The sequence below is a fragment of the Plecotus auritus genome (genome assembly GCF_963455305.1).
Source record: "Plecotus auritus genome assembly, chromosome: 2".
In the NCBI taxonomy this organism is placed as follows: domain Eukaryota; kingdom Metazoa; phylum Chordata; class Mammalia; order Chiroptera; family Vespertilionidae; genus Plecotus; species Plecotus auritus.
The window spans coordinates 173,463,776-173,489,589 of NC_137771.1; the positions used below are offsets into that span (position 1 = coordinate 173,463,776).

General features: G+C 44.7%; 1 protein-coding gene across 1 annotated transcript; it reads right to left on the reverse strand.

The window, feature by feature from the left end:
* Positions 1-5,586: 5,586 nt before the first annotated feature.
* On the reverse strand, positions 5,587-16,104 carry TM4SF19 (transmembrane 4 L six family member 19; the record flags this gene model as incomplete). The annotated part of the gene is made up of 5 exons (XM_080657048.1): positions 16,068-16,104; positions 11,486-11,723; positions 11,056-11,133; positions 6,088-6,257; positions 5,587-5,770 (listed from the first exon to the last, which is right to left on the reverse strand). Exons 2-5 carry the CDS (start codon positions 11,666-11,668, stop codon positions 5,587-5,589), a joined length of 615 nt encoding a protein of 204 aa, XP_080513174.1. The 5' UTR covers positions 11,669-11,723; positions 16,068-16,104.
* Between the last annotated feature and the right edge of the window lie 9,710 nt (positions 16,105-25,814).

Genomic DNA, 25,814 nt, shown 5'->3' on the forward strand with positions numbered 1-25,814 from the left:
CAGGGCCGCCCTCGGCGGTGACGTGTGGAGGCCGCCCGCACACTCCGCTGAGCGGCTCACCCTCCGAGCTGCTGGGCAGACTGAGCCAAGAACGCGGGACTGTAATTTCGGCCCAAATTGATGTAGTTCTGCCTTGGTTTACAAAATATTTTGTTTCGCATTAGCTCTTATGAACCGCTTCACAATCTTAAGAAATTGACACGTGCCCTGCCCGTGTTGCTCAGTGGTTGAGCCTCGACCTAAGAACCAGGAGGTCACCGTTGAGTTCCCAGTCAGGGCACTGAAAGGGTTAGAGAATAAACTGGGGCAGAGAAAAACTTATTGTGCTTAGCAGATATCTTGCAGAAAGCTTGCAGCCTTGAGCACAGCATAGCTCAGATAACCAGAAGACATCTGGCATGGGCGGAACCAAGGACGGACAGGACCCTTACGTCAGCAGAGCAGCTTACAGCCTGCAAAAATTAATAAAAACCTCTCTTTCCCTGCTCTCTTCGCTGATGCCTTTCTCGGTCTCAGCCCACCTGCACCCAGGTGGTCGGGAATAAAATCTCTTTTGATACATTATGGCCTCATGTCATAGGTGCACAACACCAGCCCTCTCTGAACCTTTCAGGCACATCCCGGGGTTGCAGCCTGGGTCCCCAGTAGGGACCGTTCAGGAGGCAGCCGATCAATGATTCTCATCAGTGATGTTTCGATCTCTCTCCCTCTCCCTTCTCTGAAATCAATAAAAAAATTTTAAAATAAATTGACATGAAACCTGAGACCCATAGAGGTCCAAAGATACACAGCTAGTGAGCATTAGACTCCCTGACTCTAAGCAGGGGTCCTCAAACTTTTTAAACAGGGGGCCAGTTCACTGTCCCTCAGACCGTTGGAGCGCCGAACTATAGTTTAAAAAAACAACTATGAACAAATTCCTATGCGCACTGCGGGCCCTGGACGAGTCGGCTGCTAAGCAGGACAGGCAGTGGCACCCGGCGGGCGGGATAAATGTCCTCGGCGGGCCACATGTGGCCATCGGGCCGTAGTTTGAGGACGCCTGGGAGCCTTCAAATCATGACCTGCGGGTCAAATCCAGACCTCAACCTGTTTTGAATCTGTGAACAGCTTTTATATTTTTAAATGATTTTTTAAACCAAAAGAATAATAGCTTATGACGGGTGGAAATTAAAATTTCAGTATCTAGAAATAAAATTTTATTGTAACACTAGTGTCCCAGTGCACATTCGTGCACATTGAAAGGAAATTAATTACTCCCTCCGGTGCAGGGACTAATGCAGGCAGTCCCAGGTGGTGGCCAGCGGGGTGGGACTGGGGTTGGACAAGCCCTGGAGCCAACCTCCCGCGCTCCCTCCAGCCAGCCACATGTGGGCCAGCACCACCACTCAAAGGGCATCTGTGAAGTGAGTGGGGTCCCTGCCGCAGATGGGGTCCCTCAGCCGAAACTGCCTCTCTGACATCCCCCAAGAGGTCCCGGAGTGCAAGAGGAATCGCAAGGAATCGGGCTCCCTCCTCTCTGGTTTGGGGTGAGTCACCGGAGAACCGCTGCTGCCAAGTGACTGCAGCTCAGCAGCTCCTGCACCGAGCGTCTGCCCCCTGGTGGTCAGTGTGCATCATAGCTACTGGCCGGTCAGATGGTCGCTTAGCCTTTTATATATATAGATAACCTTGCTCACGCTGCCTTTGCTCTATTTGGCAGAATTGAGCAGTTGCAAGAGGCCTTACGGCTCTCAGAGTCTAAAATATTATCTGGCCCTTTAAGAAGCAGTTTTCCGTGCCCTGCTCTAATCCGTAACTGCCAACCTGCAGTTTCCTCTGCCTCACCCACACCCCTGCTCCAGCACAACAGTCAGAAGGAGCACACTTGGGATGCATTTCCTGCTAATAAGCACCAGTCTCAGTCTCTGGTCCTGTTCTACAAGGCTGTGGTATCCTGGCCTCTGCCAGCTTCAAAAACAAAGAAAAAATTCCCCCAGTATTCATCCAGGCTTCCCTTGGTAGCATTTAACCTATTGATTGGATCAACAAATTATAAAACGTGCTACTATAAGACGCAAAGGGGTTAGTTTCTATAAAAGTATATCTTGGAAGCCAAGATCCACTAAAAACCAACTCATTTTATTATTCCAGGTTTTGTTGTACAAAGTGTTTTCTTTCTTTTTTTTTTTTCTTTCTTTTTTTTTCTTTCTTTTTTTACAGTATTTTCTTGACAGTATTGCCTCCATTTATCTCCCAGACTCCAGTAAACTCACCTCACCCTCACCTTCCCAGCCCACCCTTCACATTGTCCCCAGAATGACTTCCTTTTGTCATGGGTCTGCTTGAAATCTTTTGATGGCTCCCTATGGCTGTCCCCCCAGAATTTACACTTCCTTGCTTGCAGATAAGTCCCTTCATGACCTGGCTGGGTTGCTAAACTTCCTCCTGGCACTGGCCAGCAGAGCGGAGTCTCAGTCACCCTCTTTGCTGCCTCTTGGTTCAGTAGGACCAGCCCCATCTCTGACTGGGGTCACCCATTCCCAGGTCAGCCTGGTCCCCTCCTGGCACAGAAGCCCAATGTCTCCTAGGGGCAGGTAGTGCGTTTTTGCCTTGCTGTCTCACCAGCCTTAAGAAATCATACCCCTAAGAGGCAGACTTTCCTTCACCTTTAGTGAGTTCTTCAACTATGTTTCTCTCACCCTATCTATTACAGTTCAACTAAAAGCACAGAAGATCCGGTACATAATTCAATTCAATACACATTTTATTATTCCATCTTTGTTAGGTGATGGAGATACAAAAATGAATAAAACCCAGGCCTTGCCCTAAAGAGTGAACAGATTTTGCTGGGGAGCAGTAAATAAACTTAATTATTTCTAAATGGGGCGAGAGAGGACTTGCTATAACAGAAACCAGAGGGGTAACCTATTTAAAAATGGGCCTACTCTTCTCTGAGCAGGAATACAAACAAACATCTTCATTCCAGAATGACATTTAAAAAGGCACACACAAAGTAAAGAAGAAATTTTCTTCTTAATAAAATGTTTATTTAACATTGTCCAGATAAATGGATTAGCATCAGCCTCTCTGCCTAAAACCTGGTTGGAAGGCAAGAGCCAGATGTAGATTTTGTTTGGGAAGAAACAAGGTGAAAGCCCACTCTGAGTGTGAGATGGTCCTGGGCTGTAGGTAGAAGGAAGGGGATGCTGGTGCCCTCTGGAATCTCAAAGAGGGCAGCCAATAGCCATGTGTGGAAGGCCATGGGGCCCATGGAAGAATGAACGCAGAATTCCCTCTCCTCTTCTCTCCGCTCCTCTCCTCTCTTCTTCTTTCCCTCTTGCCTCTCCAAGGTCCTTCTCCCTCTCCCTACACCCCTTCAAAATTCACAGTAAATTGAATTGTGATGAGAGAAGGTAAGTGAGTCATTCTAGCTCATCTCTAGATTCAAGGATATTGCACCCCTCACCTGGTGGGATTGGAGGAAGAGTTGTCAGCTTTACGCCCAAACTTCTGTTTTTGACCTTGTGCACTTGGAGATCTATGAGTGCCAGCAGCCGGCTATAGGAAGATCCACCCAAAATGTGCAGTATCTGAAGGAGAGAATGATTGGCCTAGCTGAGACAGAGATTGGAGACATTGTCTTTTGAAGTCCTGTCAAGGTCTAAAGAACACCCGTCTAAGAACAAGATCTAAGAACATTGCTGAAAGAATGGAGGAGGCTCAGGCAAGAGTCAGCTCTTCACTGTGAATTATCTTGGTGCCAAAGACTGATCTTTCTCACCTCAGTGTCCTGCTGAGCCATCAAAGTAGAGCTGAGCCGGGATGGGGATTATGAACCTGGCATGTGTGTGAGTGTGCATGTATGTGTGTATGTGTGCCTAACTTGTCCAAAACTAGACATAAATTATATTTAAATTCTCCATTAATTATGTGGAGGACTTGGTACCTTTCCCCTCCAGGAGAAGCTCCTATGAATCAGACACATCCTAGTTATGACCCTGACACTAAATCAACAGGGAAATGTGAGACAGACACAGGCAGCGCTTCTTGGACACTATATGTGGATATATGATATGGTGTCTGGACCTCAGGACACCCTGCCTACTCAAGAGGCTGTGCCTCTTTCTTGTCCCAATAGTTCTGTCTGTCCACCTTCCCCACCCTGGGCAGATATGTTGAGCCAGCAGCTCCAGAGAGGCCACTCCTGCTTATTTCATTCTCTTTCCTGCCCATCAAACCTTCCCACCAGGATCTCCTTCATCCACTCCTGAATACCCACATCCAGCACCACCCCCTGACCAAAGGTCCTAAAGGGAGAGAGATGGAGGTCCTCTGCTCTCCACTTTCCACAGTACAAGCCGCTGTGGCATCCCAGTTCTCCACACACCCCACCCCTTGTCTGCCCTCCATGCTTTTGAGTGTGCTGCTTCCTCTGCTGGGAAAACCCTCCCCTCTTTTCTGGGCTACTTGAAGAGTCAGTTCAGACACAACTGAAGCCTTCCTTGATCTCTCACAGATCCTCTCCTTGGTGGTTCACTGTTCCTCTGAGCTCTCATCGTACCCTGTGCTGACCTCTAACATGGCCCTTACCATATAACATTTAAATTATTGGTACATGTGTTTGTTTCCCTAACCTGATCATGAGCTCTTCAAGGACAGGGAAGGGTCCAAGGTCAAGGACCATGTCTGTCATCTTTGGATCTGCAGCATGCACAGCAGGGAATGTCAGCACACCGTGTATACTCAGTGTATACCACTTACTGAACTGCTCTGACACTACTGAAAAGAACCCTGGTGGGTTAATCAGCTCAGGGCGCTGTAACAAAATGCCACAGACTGGGTGGTTTAACAACAGAAATTTATTTTCTGGAGGCTGGGAGTTCAAGATCAAGGTACCAACAAGGTTGGTGTCTACTGAGGCCCTTCTCCTTGGCTTGCAGATGGCAACCTTCTAGCTATGTCCTCACATGTCCTTTTCTTCTGTGCTCATGTAGAGAGAGATCTGATATCTCATCCTCTTCTTATAAGGATGTCAGTCCTCCTGGATTAGAGTCCTTCCCTTATGACCTTGTTTAATCTTAATTAGCTCCATAAAGGTCCTATCTCCAAATAAAGTCACCTTGGGGGTTAGGGCTTCAACCTGTGAGTTTGGGGGCAGGGGGCATACAGTTTAGTCCATAACTACTGATGAACTTTAATTTAGAAGATAGGGGCTCGAGTACTGACTTTACCTGAACCTGAGTGCTTTGGGGCAGCAAGTCCATTATCCACTAGGAGCCTTAACTTCTCTATCTGTTACGGGTGGCAACTTTTATGCGGTTGTTAAGAAGCTGAAATGAGATCATGGCTGGAGGACATTTTATGGACTAAGTTCTTACACAATAATGACGACAATTATTCCTTCTACTAATATATCATGCAGTTTACAATGTGGTTTAAAATGCATAATATCATGCAACATACATGCAAGGAATTATTATTGTTATAATTACCACAGGAATACCTAAAAAGGAAGTCTGTTTGTGATTCATACCCATAAATCCCAGTTGCAGAAAGGATTCAAGGCAGTTTCTGATGAAAGCCGTGTCGGTGAAATGGCATGGCCTATGGCTTCTCACAGAGGCTGCAGAAAAGGCCCAGGAAGGTGTTGAAGAAATGAATGACCACCAGGAGGATCTGGAGGAGGCTGATGCACAGAAGAGCGGAGAAGAAGGACACATGCCAAATGACAGCTTTCAAAGGCTCCAGGCAGACAGAGTTCCAGAGGGAATGGTCGTATAAATAATTCCTGTTACCAGAAATAGAGAGACAGGGGTTGAGGAACAAGTAAGAAATGCCAGATAAGCAACCTCAACAGACAGGGGGCCTCCCCAGCTCGGGTCACAAGCCTAGACTCATTCTTGAGGGTAACTATTGTTGCTGCATTTGCAATGTTTGAGCATCAGAGGAGTGAGGTGCTAGAATGCATCACCCAAAGGCGTTTGTAGTCTCTCTCTTTTTCTCTCTCTCTTTCTTTCTCTCCCATTCTTCTTCCCTCCCTCTCCCCGTCTCTCTCTCTCTTTCTCTGAAAAGGCTGAAAATCCATTCAAGTCTCCACCCACTTACCTGTTGTGTAGGTCTTTGAATGGGTAACCATATTTCCAAGCTTGCGTCTGGTTGAAGGATGAGACATCGAACATGCAGAATGGGCCATCTTTCAGGGCTACTCCAGAAGTAATAAAGCAAATCAAGGCTCCAAGCAAAGCCAGGCCACTTGATAATAGAGCAGCGAGCATCTGCAGAGGGAGAGAAAAAACAGTGAGCCCTGGCTGGCATGGATCCGTGGTTAGAGCATCAGCCACCAACCGGAAGGTAGCGGGTTCAATTCCAATCAAGGGCATGTACCTGGGATGCAGGTTCCCCGCCCTGGTTAGAGGAGCATGTGTGGGAGGCAACCAATTGATGTGGCTCTCTCACATTGATATTTTTTTCTCTCTCTCTCTCCTCTCTCCACCCTCTCCTGTCCCTTTCCACTCTCTCTAAAATTAATGGAAAAAATATCCTCCAGTGAGGATTAACAAAAAAAAAAAAAAAAGAAAGAAAGAAAGAAAAGAAACAGTGAGTCTGAGATGGGGTCGTGACTAGGTGACTTGTGGGGCCACCTGGAAACTTCTCTGGTGCTCAGGCTTTCTCCATGATATCACATGGGGCTACTCCTACCCATGGCTCCTCCTTGAAAGCTTGACCACGGAAGGGGTCACATAGTAGAGCTAGGAAGGGGTGGAAGAGAAAGAACTGAGAAGGGGAAACACTGGCACTTGAACCTGGATCTCCCTGTTTCAGCAGGCTCTCGGGAACTTCTCAACAGGTTGGCATTTTTTTTTTTTAAATATACTTTATTGATTTTTTACAGAGAGGAAGGAAGAATAGATAGTCAGAAACATCGATGAGAGAGAAACATCGATCAGCTGCCTCCTGCACACCTCCTACTGGGGATGTGCCTGCAACCAAGTTACATGCCCTTGACCGGAATCAAACCTGGGACCTTTCAGTCCGCAGGCCGACGCTCTATCCACTGAGCCAAACCGGTTTTGGCAAGCATCAAAAACTTTTAAGCTCAGCCCTGACTGATGTGGTTCAATTGGTTGGAGCATCGTCTCGTACACCGATTGTGGGTTCAATTCCCGGTCAGGGCACATACCTAGGTTGCGGGTTTGATCCCCGGTTGAGGCATGTATAGGAGGCAACTGATCAATGTTTCTCTTTCACACCTTTCAATGTTTCACACACAAAACTTTCAAGCTCAGACTTCAGTCATTCAGCCTCTGAGTTAAAGAGTCAGATTGTCATCTGCTCTCTTCTGACTCTTTTAAGGCAAAGCTGTATTTTCTTCCATCCCATCCCTGATCCAGTCTTTTTCAAATCAAGCATGAAAGGAAGGGAGGGAGGAAGAAGGGAAGGAGGGAGACAGAGACAGAGAAGAGAAGCAAAGACAGAAGTAGCAGTCAACTCTGAAATGACACCAGTCTGTCGCTGCACTTTTCTCTCCCCTCCTAAAAGGTAACAATGAGTTTATTTTCTTGGCAGGATTTTAGCTTGCTCCCAAATTGTCTTCTTTTTTTTTTTTTTTTTTTTTTTTTTTTTAAATAAATCTTTATTCAGATTATTACAATTATTTCTCCTTTTTCCCCCCATAGCTCCCCTCCACCCATTTCCCACCCCACCTTCTGCCCTTACCTCCCCCCCACTGTCCTCATCCATAGGTGTATGATTTTTGTCCATTCTCTTCATGAACCCCCCATACCCCTTTCCCCCTGAGAATTATCAGTCCACTCCCTTTCTATGCCCCTGATTCTATTATATTCACCAGATTATTCTGTTCCTCAGGTTTTTAATTCACTTGATTTTTAGGTTCGCTTGTTGATAGATATGTATTTGTTGTTCATAATTTTTCTCTTTACTTTTTTCTTCTTCCTCTTCTTTAAGAATACCTTTCAGCATTTCATATAATACTGGTTTGGTGGTGATGAACTCCTTCAGCTTTTTCTTATCTGTGAAGCTCTTTATCTGCCCTTCAATTCTGAATGATAGCTTTGCTGGGTAGAGTAATCTTGGTTGTAGGTTCTTGCTATTCATCACATTGAAAATTTCTTGCCACTCCCGTCTGGCCTGCATAGTTTCTGTTGAGAAGTCAGCTGACAGTCGTATGGGTGCTCTCTTGTAGGTAATTAACTGTTTTCTCTTGCTGCTTTTAATATTCTCTCTTTGTCTTTTGCTCTTGGCATTTTAATTATGATGTGTCTTGGTGTGGTCCTCTTTGGATTCCTTTTGTTTGGGGTTCTGTGTGCTTCCTGGACTTGTAAGTCTATTTCTTTCACCAGGTGGGGGAAGTTTTCGGTGATTATTTCTTCAAATAGGTTTTCAGTATCTTGCTCTCTCTCTTCTTCTGGCACCCCCATAATTCTGATGTTGGTACACTTGAAGTTGTCCCAGAGTCTTCTTACATTATCTTCAACTTTTTGGATTTTTTTTTTTGCTTTTTGCTTTTTCGGTTGAGTGTTTTTTGCTTCTTTGTATTTCAGTTCTTTGACTTGATTCTTGTGTTCCTCTATTCTGTTTCTGGGTCTCTGTATAATATTTTTTATTTCAGTCAGTGTATGTTTAATTTCTAGTTGGTCCTTTTTCATATCTTCGAGGGTCTCGTTATATTTATCGGCCTTTTCTAGGATATTCTTAAAAAGTCTTATAACCGTGGTTTTGAATTCTATATCCAGTCGTTTGTTTTCCTCCATTTCTTTCGTTTGTGATCTGATTCTTTGACCCCGCATTTTCACTGATTCCCTGAGTTGGTAAGGTAGATATTTGTGCTAGGTTTCCAATAAGGCCCAGTGGGTCTGCTTCCCCAGTTAACCTGAGGTGGACACTCTTGGTGCACCCCTTTGTGGACTGTGTGTACAGCCTTGTTGTAATTAAGTCTTTATTGTTGTTGGTATCACTGGGAAGAATTGACCTCCGGGTCAGTTGGCTATAAGGATCAGCTGTGTCTATGCTGGGAGAAGTTCGGTGCTGGAGACAGCCTTATAGGATTAGACTTGCCAAATTGCAATAGGCTCTGTGCTCAGCTTGGATGGGGTGGAGTCTCAGTCTTGGCTTCCTGTCAGCCTTGCCCTTGCGCGCATGTGCGCTTTCAGTCCTCCGCCTTCCCCAGCTCGAGTCTCCGCCTGAGAGTCCAGACTCCCCCCACAAGAGCGTGGGTCACCAGGGGCTCGCCTGGAACTGGGGTTCACTGCAGTCAGAACTGGGGCTCAGTGCCGTCAGGAGCCTCTGACTCCCTTCCACTAGGGAAAGCCTGTGGCAACCTCAGCAGCCTTTGTGCGCACTGGCACAGGCGTGCGTGCGCACTTTCAGTCCTCCGCCTTCCCCGGCTCCCGAGTCTCCGCCCGAGAGTCCAGACTCCCCAAATTGTCTTCTTTCCCAGGGTACTAGATATTTTATTCTCCTTTCCAAAGAATACATATTTTAAAATTACAAAACACACATGTAAATAGTTTTTATACAGAATCATAGTAATTTCCCCACTGATGTTAAGCTGATTTGAAGCTTGGGAGGTCACAGAGAAAGGTTTTGTTTGTTTTTCGTTTTTATCGATTTTAGAGAGCCTAAGGGAGTGAAGAAGGGAGGAAAGGGGGGAGAGAGAGAGAGAGAGAGAGAGAGAGAGAGAGAGAGAGAGATTGATTGATTTTTATTGTTCCACTTATTTATGCACTAATTGGTTGATTCTTGTATATACCCTGACCTGAGATCAAACCCACAGCCTTGGTGTATCAGGACGATGCTCTAACCAACTGAGCTACCCAGGCAGGGCCAGGTGCGTAGTCAGCTTTGACTCTAAGTTAAAAGATTCAAGATTAATTACTCTGATGTAAGCCTAGGACAGTAATTCTCAAAATGTGGTCCCTGTCCCAGCAGCATCAATCACCTCACCTGGAAACTTGTTAGCAATACAAATTTTCCCTCTCCACCCCCGACCTACTGAATCAGAAACTCTGGGGGTGGGACCCAGCAACTGGTGTTTTAACAGACCTTGCTGGGATTCTGGTGTACGCTCAACCCGAGAACCATTCCCTTAGGGGAAAACCGACGTGGCTGAGAACAGATAGTGAATGAAACGTGTGGGTGTTTATATTTAATTCTTTACCATATAATTCTGAATCAGGGGGTTCCCAACATATGGGTGGCAGATACCAAAGCAGGCTGTGGAGTTACTGTAAGGAGGCCACAAATTCAGGTGTCTGAGAGTGAATAAGCAACATACTGTGCAAGAAAACTGAGAGTTTTCAAATAAATATAGATGCTACTGTAATTAATAAAGTGCAAATGTATTTAGGCCTCAGTTTCATTATCTGTAAAATGGAGAGGTTAGAAGAATCTAGTCCTTAGATGATCTCTGGAGAACCTTCCAGCTCACAGAAAAATTAAACAAATTGGCAAGAAATTTTCTTTCAAAAACACATGATTACGCCCTAGCTGGTTTGGCTCAGTGGATAGAGCGTCGGCCTGCAGATTGAAGGGTCCCTGGTTCATTTCCAGTCAAGGGCACATGCCCGGGTTGCGGGCTCGATCCCCAGTGTGGGGCGTGTAAGAGGCAGCCAATCAACGATTCTCTCTCATCATTGATGTTTCTATTTCTCTGCCTCTCCCTTCCATTCTGAAATCAATAAAAATCTATTAAAATTATAAAACAACAACAACATGATTGCAATGTACATAACTCATGTTCATATTGTTCAATAAGCTAAAAAGTTAATAACAACAGTTCTCACATTTATGTAGACATTTATGGTTCATTACAACATTCATGGTTCATTAAATAACAGGGTCATTGACTTGATTCTGTTAACTCCCATTTTACAGATGAGCACCTGAGGCTCAGAAAAGTTAAGCAACTTGCCCAAGAGCTTAGGGTGATTAAGGGGCATGATCAGGACCTGACTTCAAACCCCAAGACCAAAATTGCCTTTTTACCACTCGGCCTCTGAAGTAATGGAACGTGGGGACATTCTAGGTATTAGAAGAGTGAAGTCTGGTGCTTACGCTTCGGCAGGGTCCACTCTTACTGAAGCAGCCACATCTCCAGCCCATCAAGGAGATGAGGGTGGCTGCAATGAATACCTGGGAGAGGAGAAAGAGCGTTAAGACGAGACTGGGTAATTCACACTTCTTGCCGCCACCTGTGGCTGTTGAACTAGAGTGGTTGGGCACCTCACGTGGACCTGATTATCCTCTCTTTCCCAGAGGGTTTGGTTTTCCCTGTCAGGACCCAGTTTTGGATGACTATGCCTAGTCCAAAATTCAGCAATTCTTTCTAGACTCTTCTATCCCTTGGAGTTGCTGTAGACTCAAGACTAGCTTGTTAGATCAAACTTTTTTGCAAGGGATCAAAACACTCCTCCCCCACCCACTCCCTGCTTCATCCCTGGGGGGCACTTTGGGAGTTCACACTAAGAGAACCCAGGACACTTACCATGAGGCCTCCTCCCCAGAAACCAGAGCCCAGCATGGCATGCTTGCCAATGAGGCCCCTCAACAGGTAGGTCACATCCCAGTTAGGGAAGAGGAGCACCGTGTTGGCCCCAGCAGCAAACAGGGCCGTCGTCCCGAGGCTCAGCCCCAGGATGCGGGAGCAGGTCCTTGAGCATGCCATCATGCAGGGAGAGGACAGTGACTGGAGCGATGGGAGCAGGGTCGTGGTAGCTCTGCTACTGGGGGCATGGGGTGGGAAAAACAGACACAGATACTGTCACCTCCCAGAGTCAGACAGAAGAGCCAAGGAACTTCGACTCATACACACATGCTCCTGAAAGAAGCCAGAAACAAAGACTACTCACTGTATGATTCTGTTGATTTGAAATTCTAGAAAAAGTAAAACTAGTGACAGAAAGCAGATCCATGGTTGCCAAGTGCTGGGAATGGAAGAGGGAATTAATATAAGGGACATAGGAAACTTTTTGAGGGGATCAAAATGTTCTAAATCTAGATTCTGCTGGTAAATACACAACTATATGTATAGACAAAACTCATCTAACTACTCTGAAAATTAATGAATTTTATTATATTTTAATTATATATCAATAAAACTGATTAAAAATTAAAATGTCAAGCCTATATAGGTTATAAAATGTCTCCTCCATACCTTTACTTATAGTCATTACAAGCTTTTATATTTCCACTGATATGTGAACTTCTTGTTTATATATATATGAAATAGAATAGGACTAGTACTATTAGGGTAAACTCACATCAATGTGGATCTGAAAAAAAGTCAATATCATGACTTCCTCAAGAAGTGGCCTGTTGCCACTTTATATTCAGTTACGTGTCTGTCTCACCTTAAGGGTCTTGACACCCCTCTCCAACACATTGTTTTGCACATAATATTTTTTAAATGTATGGATCATTCTCTCTCTCTCTCTCTCTCTCTCTCACACACACACACACACACACACATATACATACACACATAATAAAATATTTCAGTGTTTAAAGAATTAAACATAATGTATCGTAATATATAAAAACCCAGGGTCCATAACGTCCAGAACAACCGAAGGCTCAACCAACCGGAAGTCAGTCCTGCAGTCAGTGCTGGGTTGCCATGGTGACCCAGCACTGACTGCTGAGGGGGCTGCAGATCAGGCCTGGAAAGAGGCCTGGAGAGAGAAGCAGGGTCTGATCCATAGCCTCTGTGGCAGCTGTTGATCAGCCCTTGCCTCTTTTTCTCCGGGCTTCACCAGCAGCCACACCTCTCTTTCTCTCTGAGCTTCCATGGGGGCTGCTGATCATCCCCGCCCCTCTGATCAGGCCCAGAGATAGGCCCGAAGACGCTGACTGGCATAGAAACCGACCAATCAGAACCAAATCTGGGTGAAGTGCGAGGAGCCAATGGCTGCCTAGGAGGCGGAGCTTTTGACGCTGACTGGCATAGAAACTGACCAATCAGAACCTAATCTGGTGAACTTCGAAGGCAGAACCTAAGTTGGGGGCTGAGGAGGGGTTTTAAGGGCAACAGCTGTTTGGTGTAAGGTGTAAGAAAGTGGTTCAATTTTTTAATGACTGGTTTGGCAGTATAGTCATCTGGCTATCAGTCCAGATATAGGGATTATGTATTTTTTCTGCCAAGAGCATCTCCTCCTGCTGAAAAAGGTTCCCCCCGCCCCCATTTAAGCAATCCTGTCCTATATAATCTATCTATACTAATAATCTATACTAATAAAAGGGTAATATGCTAATTAGACCGGGTAGACCGGCCATCTTCTGGACATCTGACTTCCTTCCAGGCAAAACCATGGTGGTGGGGGCCGAGGCAGAGAGGGCAGTTGGGGGCGAGATCAGGCTGGCAGGGGAGAGCAGTTGGGGGCGAGATCAGGCCAGCAGGGGAGGGCAGTTAGGGGTGATCAGGCAGGCAGAGGCAGTTGGGGGCAAGATTAGGCCGGCAGGGGAGAGCAGTTGGGGGCGAGATCAGGCCAGCAGGGGAGGGCAGTTAGGGGCGATCAGGCAGACAGGCAGAGGCAGTTAGGGGTAAATAAGGCAGGCAGAGAGGTTAGGGGTGATCACGCAGGCAGAGGCAGTTAGGGGCAATCAGGGAGGCAAGCAGGTGAGCTGTTAGGAGCCAGCGGTCCCAGATTGTGAGAGGGATGTCCCCCAAGGGGTCCCCAATTGGAGAGGGTGCAGGCTGGGCTGAGGGAAATCCCCCCTCCCGTGCATGAATTTTGTGCATCAGGCCACTAGTATAATATATTTGTACTTGTAAATTAATTAAACAACACTCATGTAAATACAACAGTTTACAAATAGGTCATTACTGCTAATATTATGAAGCCCCAAGTGTGCCCTCTCTGATCCTACCATCTTCCTGGATCCCTTCCTAGGAATGACTACCCTAAATTTTTATTTTGTCCAGACTGACGTTTATGGTAGAGAGACTGATGCCAGACAGAGCACTGAGTAGGGCTCTTGATTGGGGGATGCTCCTGCCCTTCTCCCTCATTCCCCAGCCCCGCAGCCCTTGGTGACCTTTGCTTCCCCTAATCTCGGAGCCCAAGCTCATCTCCAGGCTCCTGCCAACAGGGAAGTTCCTGCTTCAATGGTATTTGCATTTCAGTGTGATGAGCTGCCTTCACCATGTGTCCTCTCCACAGGGTCTTCACTCTCTATGCCTTGTTTCTCACAGTGAATTGAATAATTTGTCTCTTATGAAAGTTCTGATTTCAGTGGAGAGGGGCATGTGCTGGGGGAGTTTGGGATAGGCTATGAAGGAACAGTAACCCCAGGAATACAAGGAGCCTGACAGGAAGGGTGCAGATCAGGGACCAGGAGAGACCATGCGTCCTGTCTCCTCCCCTCTCCCTGAGTGGACCCATCACAGGAGGCCTCTTTTCCTGACCTAGGCCCCCAGTACCAGCTGTTCCTCCTCAGGTCCTGGGGTGAAGAGCCTGCCCTGCTGTCAGGAGGCAGGGCCCCTATAGAATAACAGTCCTCCCCACAGTTTGGGATGCAAGTGTGTGTCTGGACAACCTCCCTCTCCAGACTGTCTTGTCACCGAGGGCCGGGCTCTCTGTGTGTGTCTCTGTTGGAGTGAATTAATCAATTCGGGGAGGTGGGAGTGTTGGCAAGTAACAACTTTAACCCACACCCCACCCAGATGACGTTTTGTCAAGGGCCCCAGTGAGGACTGGTGTGTGATTGGACTTTCAGTCATGCTCTCTAGACCAGCTGGGAGAAGCTTTTCTTCAGGAATGCCTTCAGCGGCCTTCGAGTCACCTATGAGGAAGGCCTGTCTAGACCAGATCACCAAAATAACCGCCCCCTGACCATCCCTGCAATGTAAAATTTTCTTGTCAGGAAAGTTTTAGAAGGGAAACTAAAGAATATGGACATGCAGAGGGAAAACTAAGAAGCTGAGGCCGGCCTCTGGATGAGTGGAAATCAGAGAATCCTGGCTGATCTTACACCCACAGGACTAACTATGATGCTCCATCCAGGAGGGCCAGGGCTTCGTTTGAATTTCACTTTCTCTCTTGTTTTCCTAGAAACCACAACATTCTGAGAAATGCTTCCAAAAATGTGAGCCAGGAGATTAGCCAAGAGGTTGGCTAATTTGATATCTGAAGGGACAAGCAGGATCATAAGGTAAAACCTTAAAATCGAGCTTTAGGGGAGGCTGTGTTCCAACCGGAGATCCCGGCTGGGTGAACAGATCCTGGGCTGGATGTCTGGGCAACAATATAAGTGATCAACTAAGACCTTTGGAGTAGGGGACTGCCAATTCTCTGTGTGTCTGTCTACCAGTCAGTGGTCGGCAAACTGCGGCTCGTGAGCCACATGCGGCTCCCGAGCCGCGGTTTGCCGCTCTGTTGACTAATGAGTTTGCCGACCACTGACCTAGACTCTCAGTTCCAATAATTACAGGCTGTTGTTGTTCCTTGTGATTAAGCCCCTATCCCAGTGGTCGGCAAACTCATTAGTCAACAGAGCGGCAAACCGCGGCTCGCGAGCCGCATGTGACTCGTGAGCCACAGTTTGCCGACCCCTGGTCTACCTCATTCATCAGCCAGGCTTTTCTTTCATTCCTTCATGAACAGTCAAATATTTAGGGGACCACTTTCTGTGAGGCACTATGCCAGGGGTTAGGGGTACAATGGTGACTGCGATACAGTCTGTTCTCTTGAGGAATTTCAGGTCCGGTGGGGACACTGATGAGGCAATAAGCAAGTGCCAAGCAGAGGTGTCCACCTTACGGTGTGATGGGAGCGCCTGGAGGGATCCTGTCCTGCAGACATGAGGTAAAACCTCCTGGGCAAGTGCCGTCCAAGCTACACTTGACTGACGACAGGCTTAGACAGGCCGCGCTGGGAAGGGGAAAGTATGGGAAGCACAGGTAAAGGCCTGAAGTTGACAGAGAGACTGAGGCAAAGAGAAGTGGAGTGAATTACCTGACGTCGCACAACTGCTCAGTGGCAGAGCCAGGGCTCCTTTGAGTGCCCTGAACTGCTAGGCCACAATGTTCCCTGGCCATTACCTCACTGGGCCCTTTCATTCCTACTTACCTGCATCCCGTGGCAAAAATCAGGAGGGGAGAGAGAGAACCTGGAGACGGGCTCCGTCTTCAGAGTGGGCCTGACTCCTGCCTGCTCCAGCCAGACTCCTGCAGTGCCCCACCCTCCTCGAGGAGGCCAGGGAGGGTCTGTATATATGGAGAGGTGGCCCCAGGCGAGTGTGTGTGTGTGTGTGTGTGTGTGTGTGTGCGTGCGTGCGCGCGCACGCCCCCACACCACTGCCCACAGACTTCCTTTGAAGGAACTTTCCTCTTCCTGGAGAGCCCTCTCCTGATGACCCACCCGCTGCTCATTTTCATGTGACCCTAAGAAAGGAAACGGGAGGCATGGCCTCGTGAGCTAAAATGTCTTAATGAGTCAGAGGATGCACCCGTGAGAAATATCTTTTCTTTAAAAAAGAATACTTTATTAGTTTCTGTAATCAAACCCATGTAGAGAAATATCTTACTTTCCCTTCTTTCCCAAGCAGCAACACTGTTTCACATACCAGCTGCCCGTGTCTGTTTCACTCAGGGCAGAATTTGGGCTCTTTGGAAGAGCAGGCCTGAGCAGAACGGCCACCATTTTTTCTTTGTCACCCTCCTTGCTTTGCTCTTAGCTCACTGGGTGTGTTCAGTAGCTCCTTTATTTACATGGTGCCTTCTAACATTTTTGTTCAAGTCCACCATCATCTTTGTAGCACAGTCACACCAGACTGTTGAACACGTACCTGGTGGTGCTCTCTGTGGGGGAGATCTGTGACCTCTGTTCCTATTTTTAAAATTTAAAAAATAACTTTATTATGAGGGCAATCTATAAGAAATAAGAAAACCTTCACCATAATATATTTTTTAATCCTCACCTGAGGACATGTTCATTGATTTTTTGAGAGAGGGGGAGGAAGAGAGAGAGAAATATCAATGTAAGAGAGATACACCGATCCATTGCTTCTTGCGCCCAACCTAAGTATGTGCCTACAAGCCACACCAGTCAGAGCACCAAAATCTTTTTATACAATGATTTTTATATCTGCATGTTTCATTTTAGACTTTGTCCATATGCATAGCCTATTTTACATAAGTATAATAGTAATATATATTGCCTTTTTCACTAATTATGAAATTATAAACTTTTCTATGATTCTGCAGCTTACATAGTAATCCTTATAATCCTATATAATAAAAGGCTAATATGCGAATTGTCCCCTCAGGAGTTCAACCAACCGGGAGTTCGACTGCTCGCTATGACGTGTGCTGACCAGCAGGGGGCAGCATGGAATGAAGAAAGGCCCCAGCCGGCAGCCAGGGGAAGGAAGTCCCTGATCAGCCCTGATTGCCGGCCAGGCCTAGGGACCCTACCCATGCATGAATTTCATGCACCAGGCCTCTAGTGTCTATATAATATTGCTCAGGCAATAATTTATTTATCCTTTTTATTAGACATTTAGATCGTTTCTATTTTTTGGTGGTTTTTTTTTTTTAACATTAGATGTGATGTGTATAGCTTTCATCCTATGTTTAATTATTTCTTTGGGATAAATTCCCAAGAATGGGATTTCAAATTGATGGATAGACATTTTTATGATTTTTAAAAAATTGTACAGCATAGTGATTAGACATTTACATAACTTATGACGTGATTCCCAAAAAAAGTCTCGTACTCACCATGCATAGTTATATTATTGACTATATTCCCTATGCTGTACTTTACATCCCTATGATTACTTTGTAACTGCCAAGTTGTACTTCCCTTTTTTAAAAAATATATTTTTATTGATTTCAGAGAGGAAGGGAGAGAGAGAGATAGAAACATCCATGATGAGAGAGAATCACTGATTGGTTGCCTCCTGCACGGCCCCTACTGGGGATTGATCTGCAATCCCATTTTAACAAGTTCCTATTTGAGGTCCAGTTCAAACATTCCCAGAGAAGTCTTCCCTGATTTCTTTTTTTAAAAGATATTTTTATTGATTTCAGAAAGGAAGGGAGAGAGAGAGAAAGACAGAAAGAGAGGGAGTAAGAGAAGCATCAATGATGAGAGAGAATCATTGATTGGCTGCCTCCTGCATGCCCTCCACTGGGGACCAAGCCTGAAACCTGTGCATATGCCCTGCCTGAGAATCGAACCATGATCTCCTGGTTCATAGGTCAATGCTCAACCACTGAGCCACACCAGCCGGGCAATCTTCCCTGATTTCTTTACTCAAAGTTAGGCACTTCTTTCTCTGTGCTCCTATTGCACTGTTGTTTTTAATTTAGGTATTGCATACATACATATAGTAAACTGCACAAATCTTAATTACAAAACTTGATAAATATTTTCACATGTGCACTCAGACAACACTGCACAGATTAAGATATAGGACATCTCCAAATCCCCAGAATGCTCTATTGTATTCCCTCCCATCATTATCTCTATCCCTAGCATTGACTTCCATTTGGTTTTTATCATTGACTAGAGGCCCGGTGCACGAATTTGTGCACACATTGGGAGGGACTGCGGGAGGTTGGCCGCCGGCTCCAAGGAGGGAGCCAGCCCTTGGCCCCACTGGGAAAGGGGCCACATTTGCTGCCACCCACCCCCGGTTTCCCATCCTAGCCCAGGGCCCAAAGGCCCCAGCAGGGTCAGGAGAGGAGGCGACAGTTGCTGGGCTGGGCATGGAAGGAACGGACACCAGATGCTGATGCTGCCCCACCATCACGCGGTTCTCCGTCTCCCCCCTCCTCCTTCCCTCACCACTGTGCTGCCACCATGGCAAGTGGATGGCCCCCGGGGAAGGGAGAGGATGGGAGCAAGACAAACCCTTGTGTTGAGGGCTGACTTTCAATGGATCGCAGCAAGAAAGTTGTTCTGCTATGTACAAAACCCTGATCCAGAAGCAGGTCATCTATGAATGGTTTAGCACCAGGGGCTGATGGGGGCTGGCAGGCCATGGGAGGTTGGCTGTGGGAGCGAACTGTTCACCAGGAGGCAGCTCCTGTATTAGTGTCTGCCCCCTGGTGGTCAGTGTGTGTCATAGAGACTGGGCGACCTGTCGTTCTGGTCATTCCAGTCATTTGGTCGTAATGGTCACGTAGGCTTTTGTATATATAGATACTGCTGTGAATATTCTTATACATGTCTTTTGGAGGATGTACCTATAACTATTTTTTTTCCAGGGAATATATGTAGGAGTGAAATTGCTGAGTATGGATATTTAATTTTGACAAATGATATTGCCAAACAGTTACCCAAAGTAGTCCCAGTTGCACTCCCACCAGCAGTATATGAGAGTTCCAGTTGCTTCACATTCTCACCAACACTTTTAATTACAGGCATCCTAGTAGATGTTTAGCAGTATCTCATTGTGGTTTTAATTTGCATTTTCATGATGAGTAAACATCTCTTCATATACTTATTGGTCATTTGGAGATACTTTTTTGAGAACTGCCTGCTCAAGTTGTTTGCCCAGTTTTTACTGGTTCTTTGTCTTTTTCTTACTGGTTTATAGGAGTTCTTTAGAATTCCCAAGATGAGACCTTTGTCAGATATGTGTGTTATGAATGTTTTCTCCTGTCTGTGGTTTGCCTTTTCACTCTTAATAATGTCTTTCGATGAAGAGAAGTTCTTGATTTTTAAGTTCCATTTATTAATCTTTCCCCTTACTGTCACTGCTTTTTGTGTCCTGTTTTAAAAAATCTCCCCACTGTATTTTTATTTACTTGTACTATTTATGTGCCTCTTCCCCACACCTGTGAGATCCTTGTGGGCAGAGCCTGTATCTTATTCTGCTCTGTATGCCCAGAACCTAGCATAGAGCTCAGAATGTGGTAGCAGTTCAGGAATCACTTGATTAATGAGTTCATTCATGCACTGCATCAAGAAACAAACATAGTCTCTGGGCACAGCGATTTTACTTCTAGTGATGAAAATAAACAATATTGAGGAAACCTTTGAAGCATATATATGAGAAGGAATAATTATATCTGGTTATTAATTCTTGAAACTGCATATGAACTGCCTTCTATATGAAATGTTTATGTATGCAGAGATATGTATGCCTGCAGCAAAAGCTGGTAACCAACTATTGAAAAGTTCATTAAATAGGATCCAGTTTTCATTTTCTTTTCTTTTTTAAAAAAAAATATATTTTATTGATTTTTTACAGAGAGGAAGGGAGAGGGATAGAGAGTTAGAAACATTGATGAGAGAGACACCGATTCAGCTGCTTCCTACACACCTCCTACCGGGGATGTGCCCACAACCAAGGTACATGCCCTTGACCGGAATCGAACCTGGGACCTTTCAGTCCACAGGCCGACGCTCTATCCACTGAGCCAAACCGGTTAGGCCTAGTTTTCATTTTCATTGTAAAAGGGAATCATTTAGAATTTAAATGAATTCCTGTTTCTTCCCGGAGAATTGAATTTAGATAGAAGATACAAGCTGAGCACTCACAAAGCATTATAATATGAAGAAACATTTGTTCACTGTATAAAACTATCTCATTAGATTCTTACAACAAACCTAAAGCAAGTAAAATAATTGTTAGGTTAGCTTCATTATGCCAACAAAGAGATTATAGCCCGGAGAAACTTGACTTCCTGCGTAACAGTGAGTAGGGCTGGGGAAATGATCCTATGTCATCTGACTCTACAGTGCTGAATATTGATGGTTATTTTTCCCCAATCCCGATTCCATTTTAAGGTATTTCTTCTTGAGGCAGTACTATGGTGCGTTGGCACCTGAGAGACCTGGATCTCAATTCCTGCTAAAATACCTATTGGTTATGTGAACTTGGGCAGTTCAGTGAGCCTCGGTAATAATTTGAGCCTGTTTCTAATTTATAAAATGATGCCTACCTCACAAGTTTATTTTGAGAATTAATAAGATGCAAGATGCCTAGAGTGGGTTAGTCCTCTCCTTCTGTTTTATTTTTTAAATCCTCACCCAAGGATATGTTTACTAATTTTAGAGAGAGGAAGGGAGAGAGAGAAACATCGATGTGAGAGAGAAGCATCATGTGGTCGCCCTTTGCATGCACCCCAACTAGGGACTGAATCCAAAACCTAGGCGTGCTCCCCTACCTTTCAGCGTGCAGACGATGCTCCAACCACCTGCGTCACACTGGCCTGGTCAGGGCCTCTCTTTCTGTTCTTGAATATCAGCTTAGCAAAAATAATTTTTATATGCAATGTCTATTAGAATATCTTATAGTTGGGCAATTACAATGATCTGATAGCTGACTGCCCAATATCACTCAGATTTTTAGATGGTATCTCTGTTCAGAACCCAATGGCTTATCTAACAGCAGACAATCTTAAATGGATATTAAAATGGTGCTTGTGGGTAAAAAAAAAAAAATCGTTGGAATTTGGATTTAACCCCTTAAAGTGCCAAACTTAGTTGAGACTGGTGATGACAGCTGTAGATCCTTTTCCTTAGGGTAAATTTGTGACAATGAATTCAATGGTTAATCTTATGAACCAGACACTTCTTTTGGAAACTATATAATTGCATTAAGTAGTTTTACTAAGTAAGGCCAGCTTTAGATTAAGTTCTTCACCTCCCTGTAGTAGGCCCTTTATGGTAACAAAGGCCTGGACTCTGCCGTGAAAGAATTAAAGCATTACCTCTTCACAGATGTGTTAATAATCTTACAATTTGGCTTCCTGGAGACACAGCTACTAATTATCATTTTGTTGGTGATATTTCTGGGGAGGAAGCAAATGGGAGTCTGAGAGCACAAATGGAGCATGGATGGGAAAATAATTTGCCTAATGCCATAAAAGGATTCCTAAAGCTGAAAGGCTTGGAAGAGCAGGATAGACAGATGTTCCATTCTGGGGGATACTGTGGAGTCTGGAAGTGGGATTTGAGCAAGGAATAGAGGAAGTTGAGAAAATGGAATTTACTGGCAGAGGGAAAAGGGAAAAGATGATGACAATCAGGCCAATATTCCCCAAACCCGAAGAAGAGGGACACACTAATTAGCTTCCTTGTGGGTGGGGTTCAATATCAACTGACAGCTGACTAAACAAGAGAGCACATTCCCTTAATTGGAGGGAGAGAAAAAGGAAGATAGGAGATGTTGAAATATCTGCCATTTATACCAGTCCGCCAAAGAGGAAGTTCTTTTTTTTTTTTCTCACTGGTATAAAAATATTACAAACTTCAACCCACTCAAATTAGGCTTCCGTCTCCAACATCACACTGAAAATGTTCTTGGTCTCCAATGACTTCTTGTATCTCATGAAGACTTTGCTGTCCTTTTCACTTGACTCCTGGGCAGAATTAGACATAGCTGGTTGCAGATCCTTCTTAAACATTTTTGCTATTGGCTCTCTTGACACCAGACTCTGGTGTTTCTCCTTCCCTCCCTGGCCAATATTCCAGTTGGTGATCTTCAGGCCTAGGTTCTGGGCTCTCTTTAATTTTCTCCCTACGTGGCCTTATTCTTTCTCATGGAACTAAACTCCACCTAAAAGGCTGACAACTTCTCAAATCTTAACTCTAGTCCACCATTCCTTCAAGCTTCAGACTCACATATCCAGCTTCCTATACTATACCTGAACTTGCAAGTATCACAATTAACACAGCCAAAATGCTTTCTCCACACCCAACCTGCTTGACCTACCAGTCTTCCTGCCTTAGGAATAATACCACTACTTATCCACCTGAAACCTTGAGTCATTCTTTCTTTCCTTCCTTCCCTATCATCCTATTCAACAGTTTTAATTCTACCTTCAAGATGCATGTCTAATTTATATACTACTTCCAAGTTCCATTGCCACTACTCTGGTCCAGGCAACCTTCATTTTGTACCTTGATCACTGCAATAGTCTCTACTCTTGCTCTCTTCCAATCCACTCTCCATATAATAAATGGCTTCTCATTGCACCTGGGACACTACCTGAGCCCTTTACCAGGGCCTAAGATGGCCTTATATGATCTGGCTTTTACTCATTTTATGCCATTCCCTTTGCTCACTACACATGCCAGACACATTGGCCTTCTCTGAATACCTCAAATACATCAAAAACATTCCTGGTCCACAGCCTTTGCATTTGTTTTCCTCCTACTCTCACCAGGGTCTTCTCATCCTTCAGGTCTCAACCTTAATATTATTCCCCAACATCTTTTTTTGTTGTTGTTAATCCTCACCCAAGGATATTTTTTCCCATTGATTTTTAGAGAGTGGAAGAGAGGAAGGAAGGGAAAGAGAAACATTGATTGGTTGCCTCCCATACTTGCCCTGACTGGGGCAGGAACCGAACCTGCAACTCAGGTTCCCTTGATCAGAAATAAAATCCATGACCCTTTGGTACTGAGCACTGAGCAACACTGGCCAGGAAATTCCCTAATGGCTCATTTTCTAGTACCCCCGCCCCCCATTGTATTTGAATTAAAGCTGTATTTTTCTCATTTGCTAATTGTATGTATCCCTAACTATAAAGGAAGTTCCCGGAGGGCAGGGGCTGTGTCTGTTTTACTCATCACATCTCTATCTTTTGGCACATAGTGAGGCTAGTTAAGAATAAGGATATGTAGTTTGTCCCTGGAGGAATTGGCTAAATCTAAGTAGGATGGCCACTTATTGACCAGTCTATGGGGCCAGGGAGAGAAGGTCTTGAGAGAAGATGGCAAGTTCCACGAGGGTACGCTGCTAAAGCATGAGTATGAGGAATAGTTTCACAAAAGGAAGAATAGCAGCACAAACCAGGCCCAGGGGTTACTGTGAACTAGGCACCAATCCCAATTTCTACTACACAATAATAGTAACGGCTTTTCTCCCTTTAATTTAGCAATTACTTTTTCCCTTCACTTGCTTAAGCTGAGTCCTTAATTCGTCATTATTGGTGGAAAAACTAGACACTTGAATTGCCCAAATATGTCAAATCTTACTTTCCTAACAAGACTAGCAAACCCAATGATTTCATGACAATTCAACCTTTACAGAGCACTCACCATAAATGTCCAACTTACTACAAAGAGCAGAAAAGAAGCTATCAGGCATTACCCTTAACAATGAGACAATGAACTTTAGTTAACAAACTGGAGGCCTGATGCATGCAACTCGTGCAAGGGGCTTGGCCGCCTTGGCCCCCACGGCTTTGTCCAGAAGGTCGTCTGGTCTAATTAGCATATTATGCTTTTATTATTATAAATCTACTGTCCTAAACATGAGAATATGAGAGCAAGATTTTGAAACCTAAATTGTATTAATAAAAGTAATATCCAGTCTTATCTTACAAAACAATAATACAAAAAAACCTAATACCGAAAAGTTTTTATTTTATTTCCAAGATCAAATATTACAACAGGACATTTACATGTATTTATAAAAAATGCAGCAGTTGAATTTATAGATCAGAGGTTTCCTTGAGTTTGGTCCCTCTCTCAGCACAGTGAGCTGATGTCTTCAAAGGACTTATCACCCCACTCCCTTCCCTTCACCCTCCCACCCCCTCCCCAAAATGTCCCACCCCACTTCCCCAATTCAAGTTGCAGTATCAATATAAAGCAACTGGGTACAACACAGCAAGAATATTCACAATTTGGTACAGCCAAAACAGAGGATCACCGAGAAATCCTCAATTTAGAAATTATTTACCTATAGACTATGTATCTATAGATATATCACACCCAGTTATCTAAGATTTCCCTGGTTTTAGTGGAAGTTCCATTGAGTCTTAGCCAGCAGTTATAGCTCTGCTTTATCTAATGGCATATTTTTCTCCTCCTCCAAGTTTTAGATTTTCTACGGCTTCTGTGTGTCTTCAAATTTAAGGCTTTCCCTAGCACCTTTATTATCACTTACTAGATATACAGGAGGGTCTATAGTGTGTCTTGAACAAAAAAATTTTAGTGAATGATCCAGTTGCCCCTTACTCACTAGTCCCACGCCTTCTTCCCATTTTTGAGAAGAGTGGGAGATGGCACCTCCTAGCACCATGGAATTAAAAGCCCAGAAAACTGAGAGCTATATGTGCATTTTAGGGAGCACTTGCCAGAAACACTAAAATAGAAGCACTGTTTCTGTCCATTATCTTCTTGGATTCAATAACAAAGTTATGCTACAGATTAAATTTCGAGCCATCCTGCATTAAGAATGCAAATCTCTCACTAAGACCACCACTTTGTCCAGAATAAGTTGAGTACACAAACATCCCAGAGAACCTCTAAATACCGTTAGGAACTGCTTGAGAAACACCTTAAGCAAATACCCCCAAATTGACTTCAAATACCCAGCCCACCCCCATCCCTAGCCTCCCCCGCCCCCAAATTTAATTCCTTGATTAACCTCTCTGAGTAAGATGGGAAGTGAGGTTTGAAAAACGACATGAAAAATGTTTAAAAAATACAATTAGTGAAGACATGCCAGAATTGGACATCCCAGATGTTTAAAACGCATTGTTCAAACTGAACTCACACAAAGCATGCACAGAGCCTACAAACACTCCAGAGTTTCCAGGAACAATCAATACCTACTTGAAAACAGACTTTTGTTTCTTAAAGGGTTAAAAAAAAAAAAGACACCAGATACTTAGAAATTGTTATCAAAAGGAAAACCGTCCTAAGAAAAAGATTCTTAAAGGAGTAAATAAAATTTTGTCTAACATTCATGCCAAAACTTGGATGGAAGCCCTTCAAAGTCATGTTAGCATAAATTGGTACCCATCTCTCTAAATCTATGACTAGATTTACTGCTTCCCAGCAGGTATTTTAAATTACCTTTCCAACCTGAAGAGAGAAACATAGGAAAGTAACAAGGCTCAA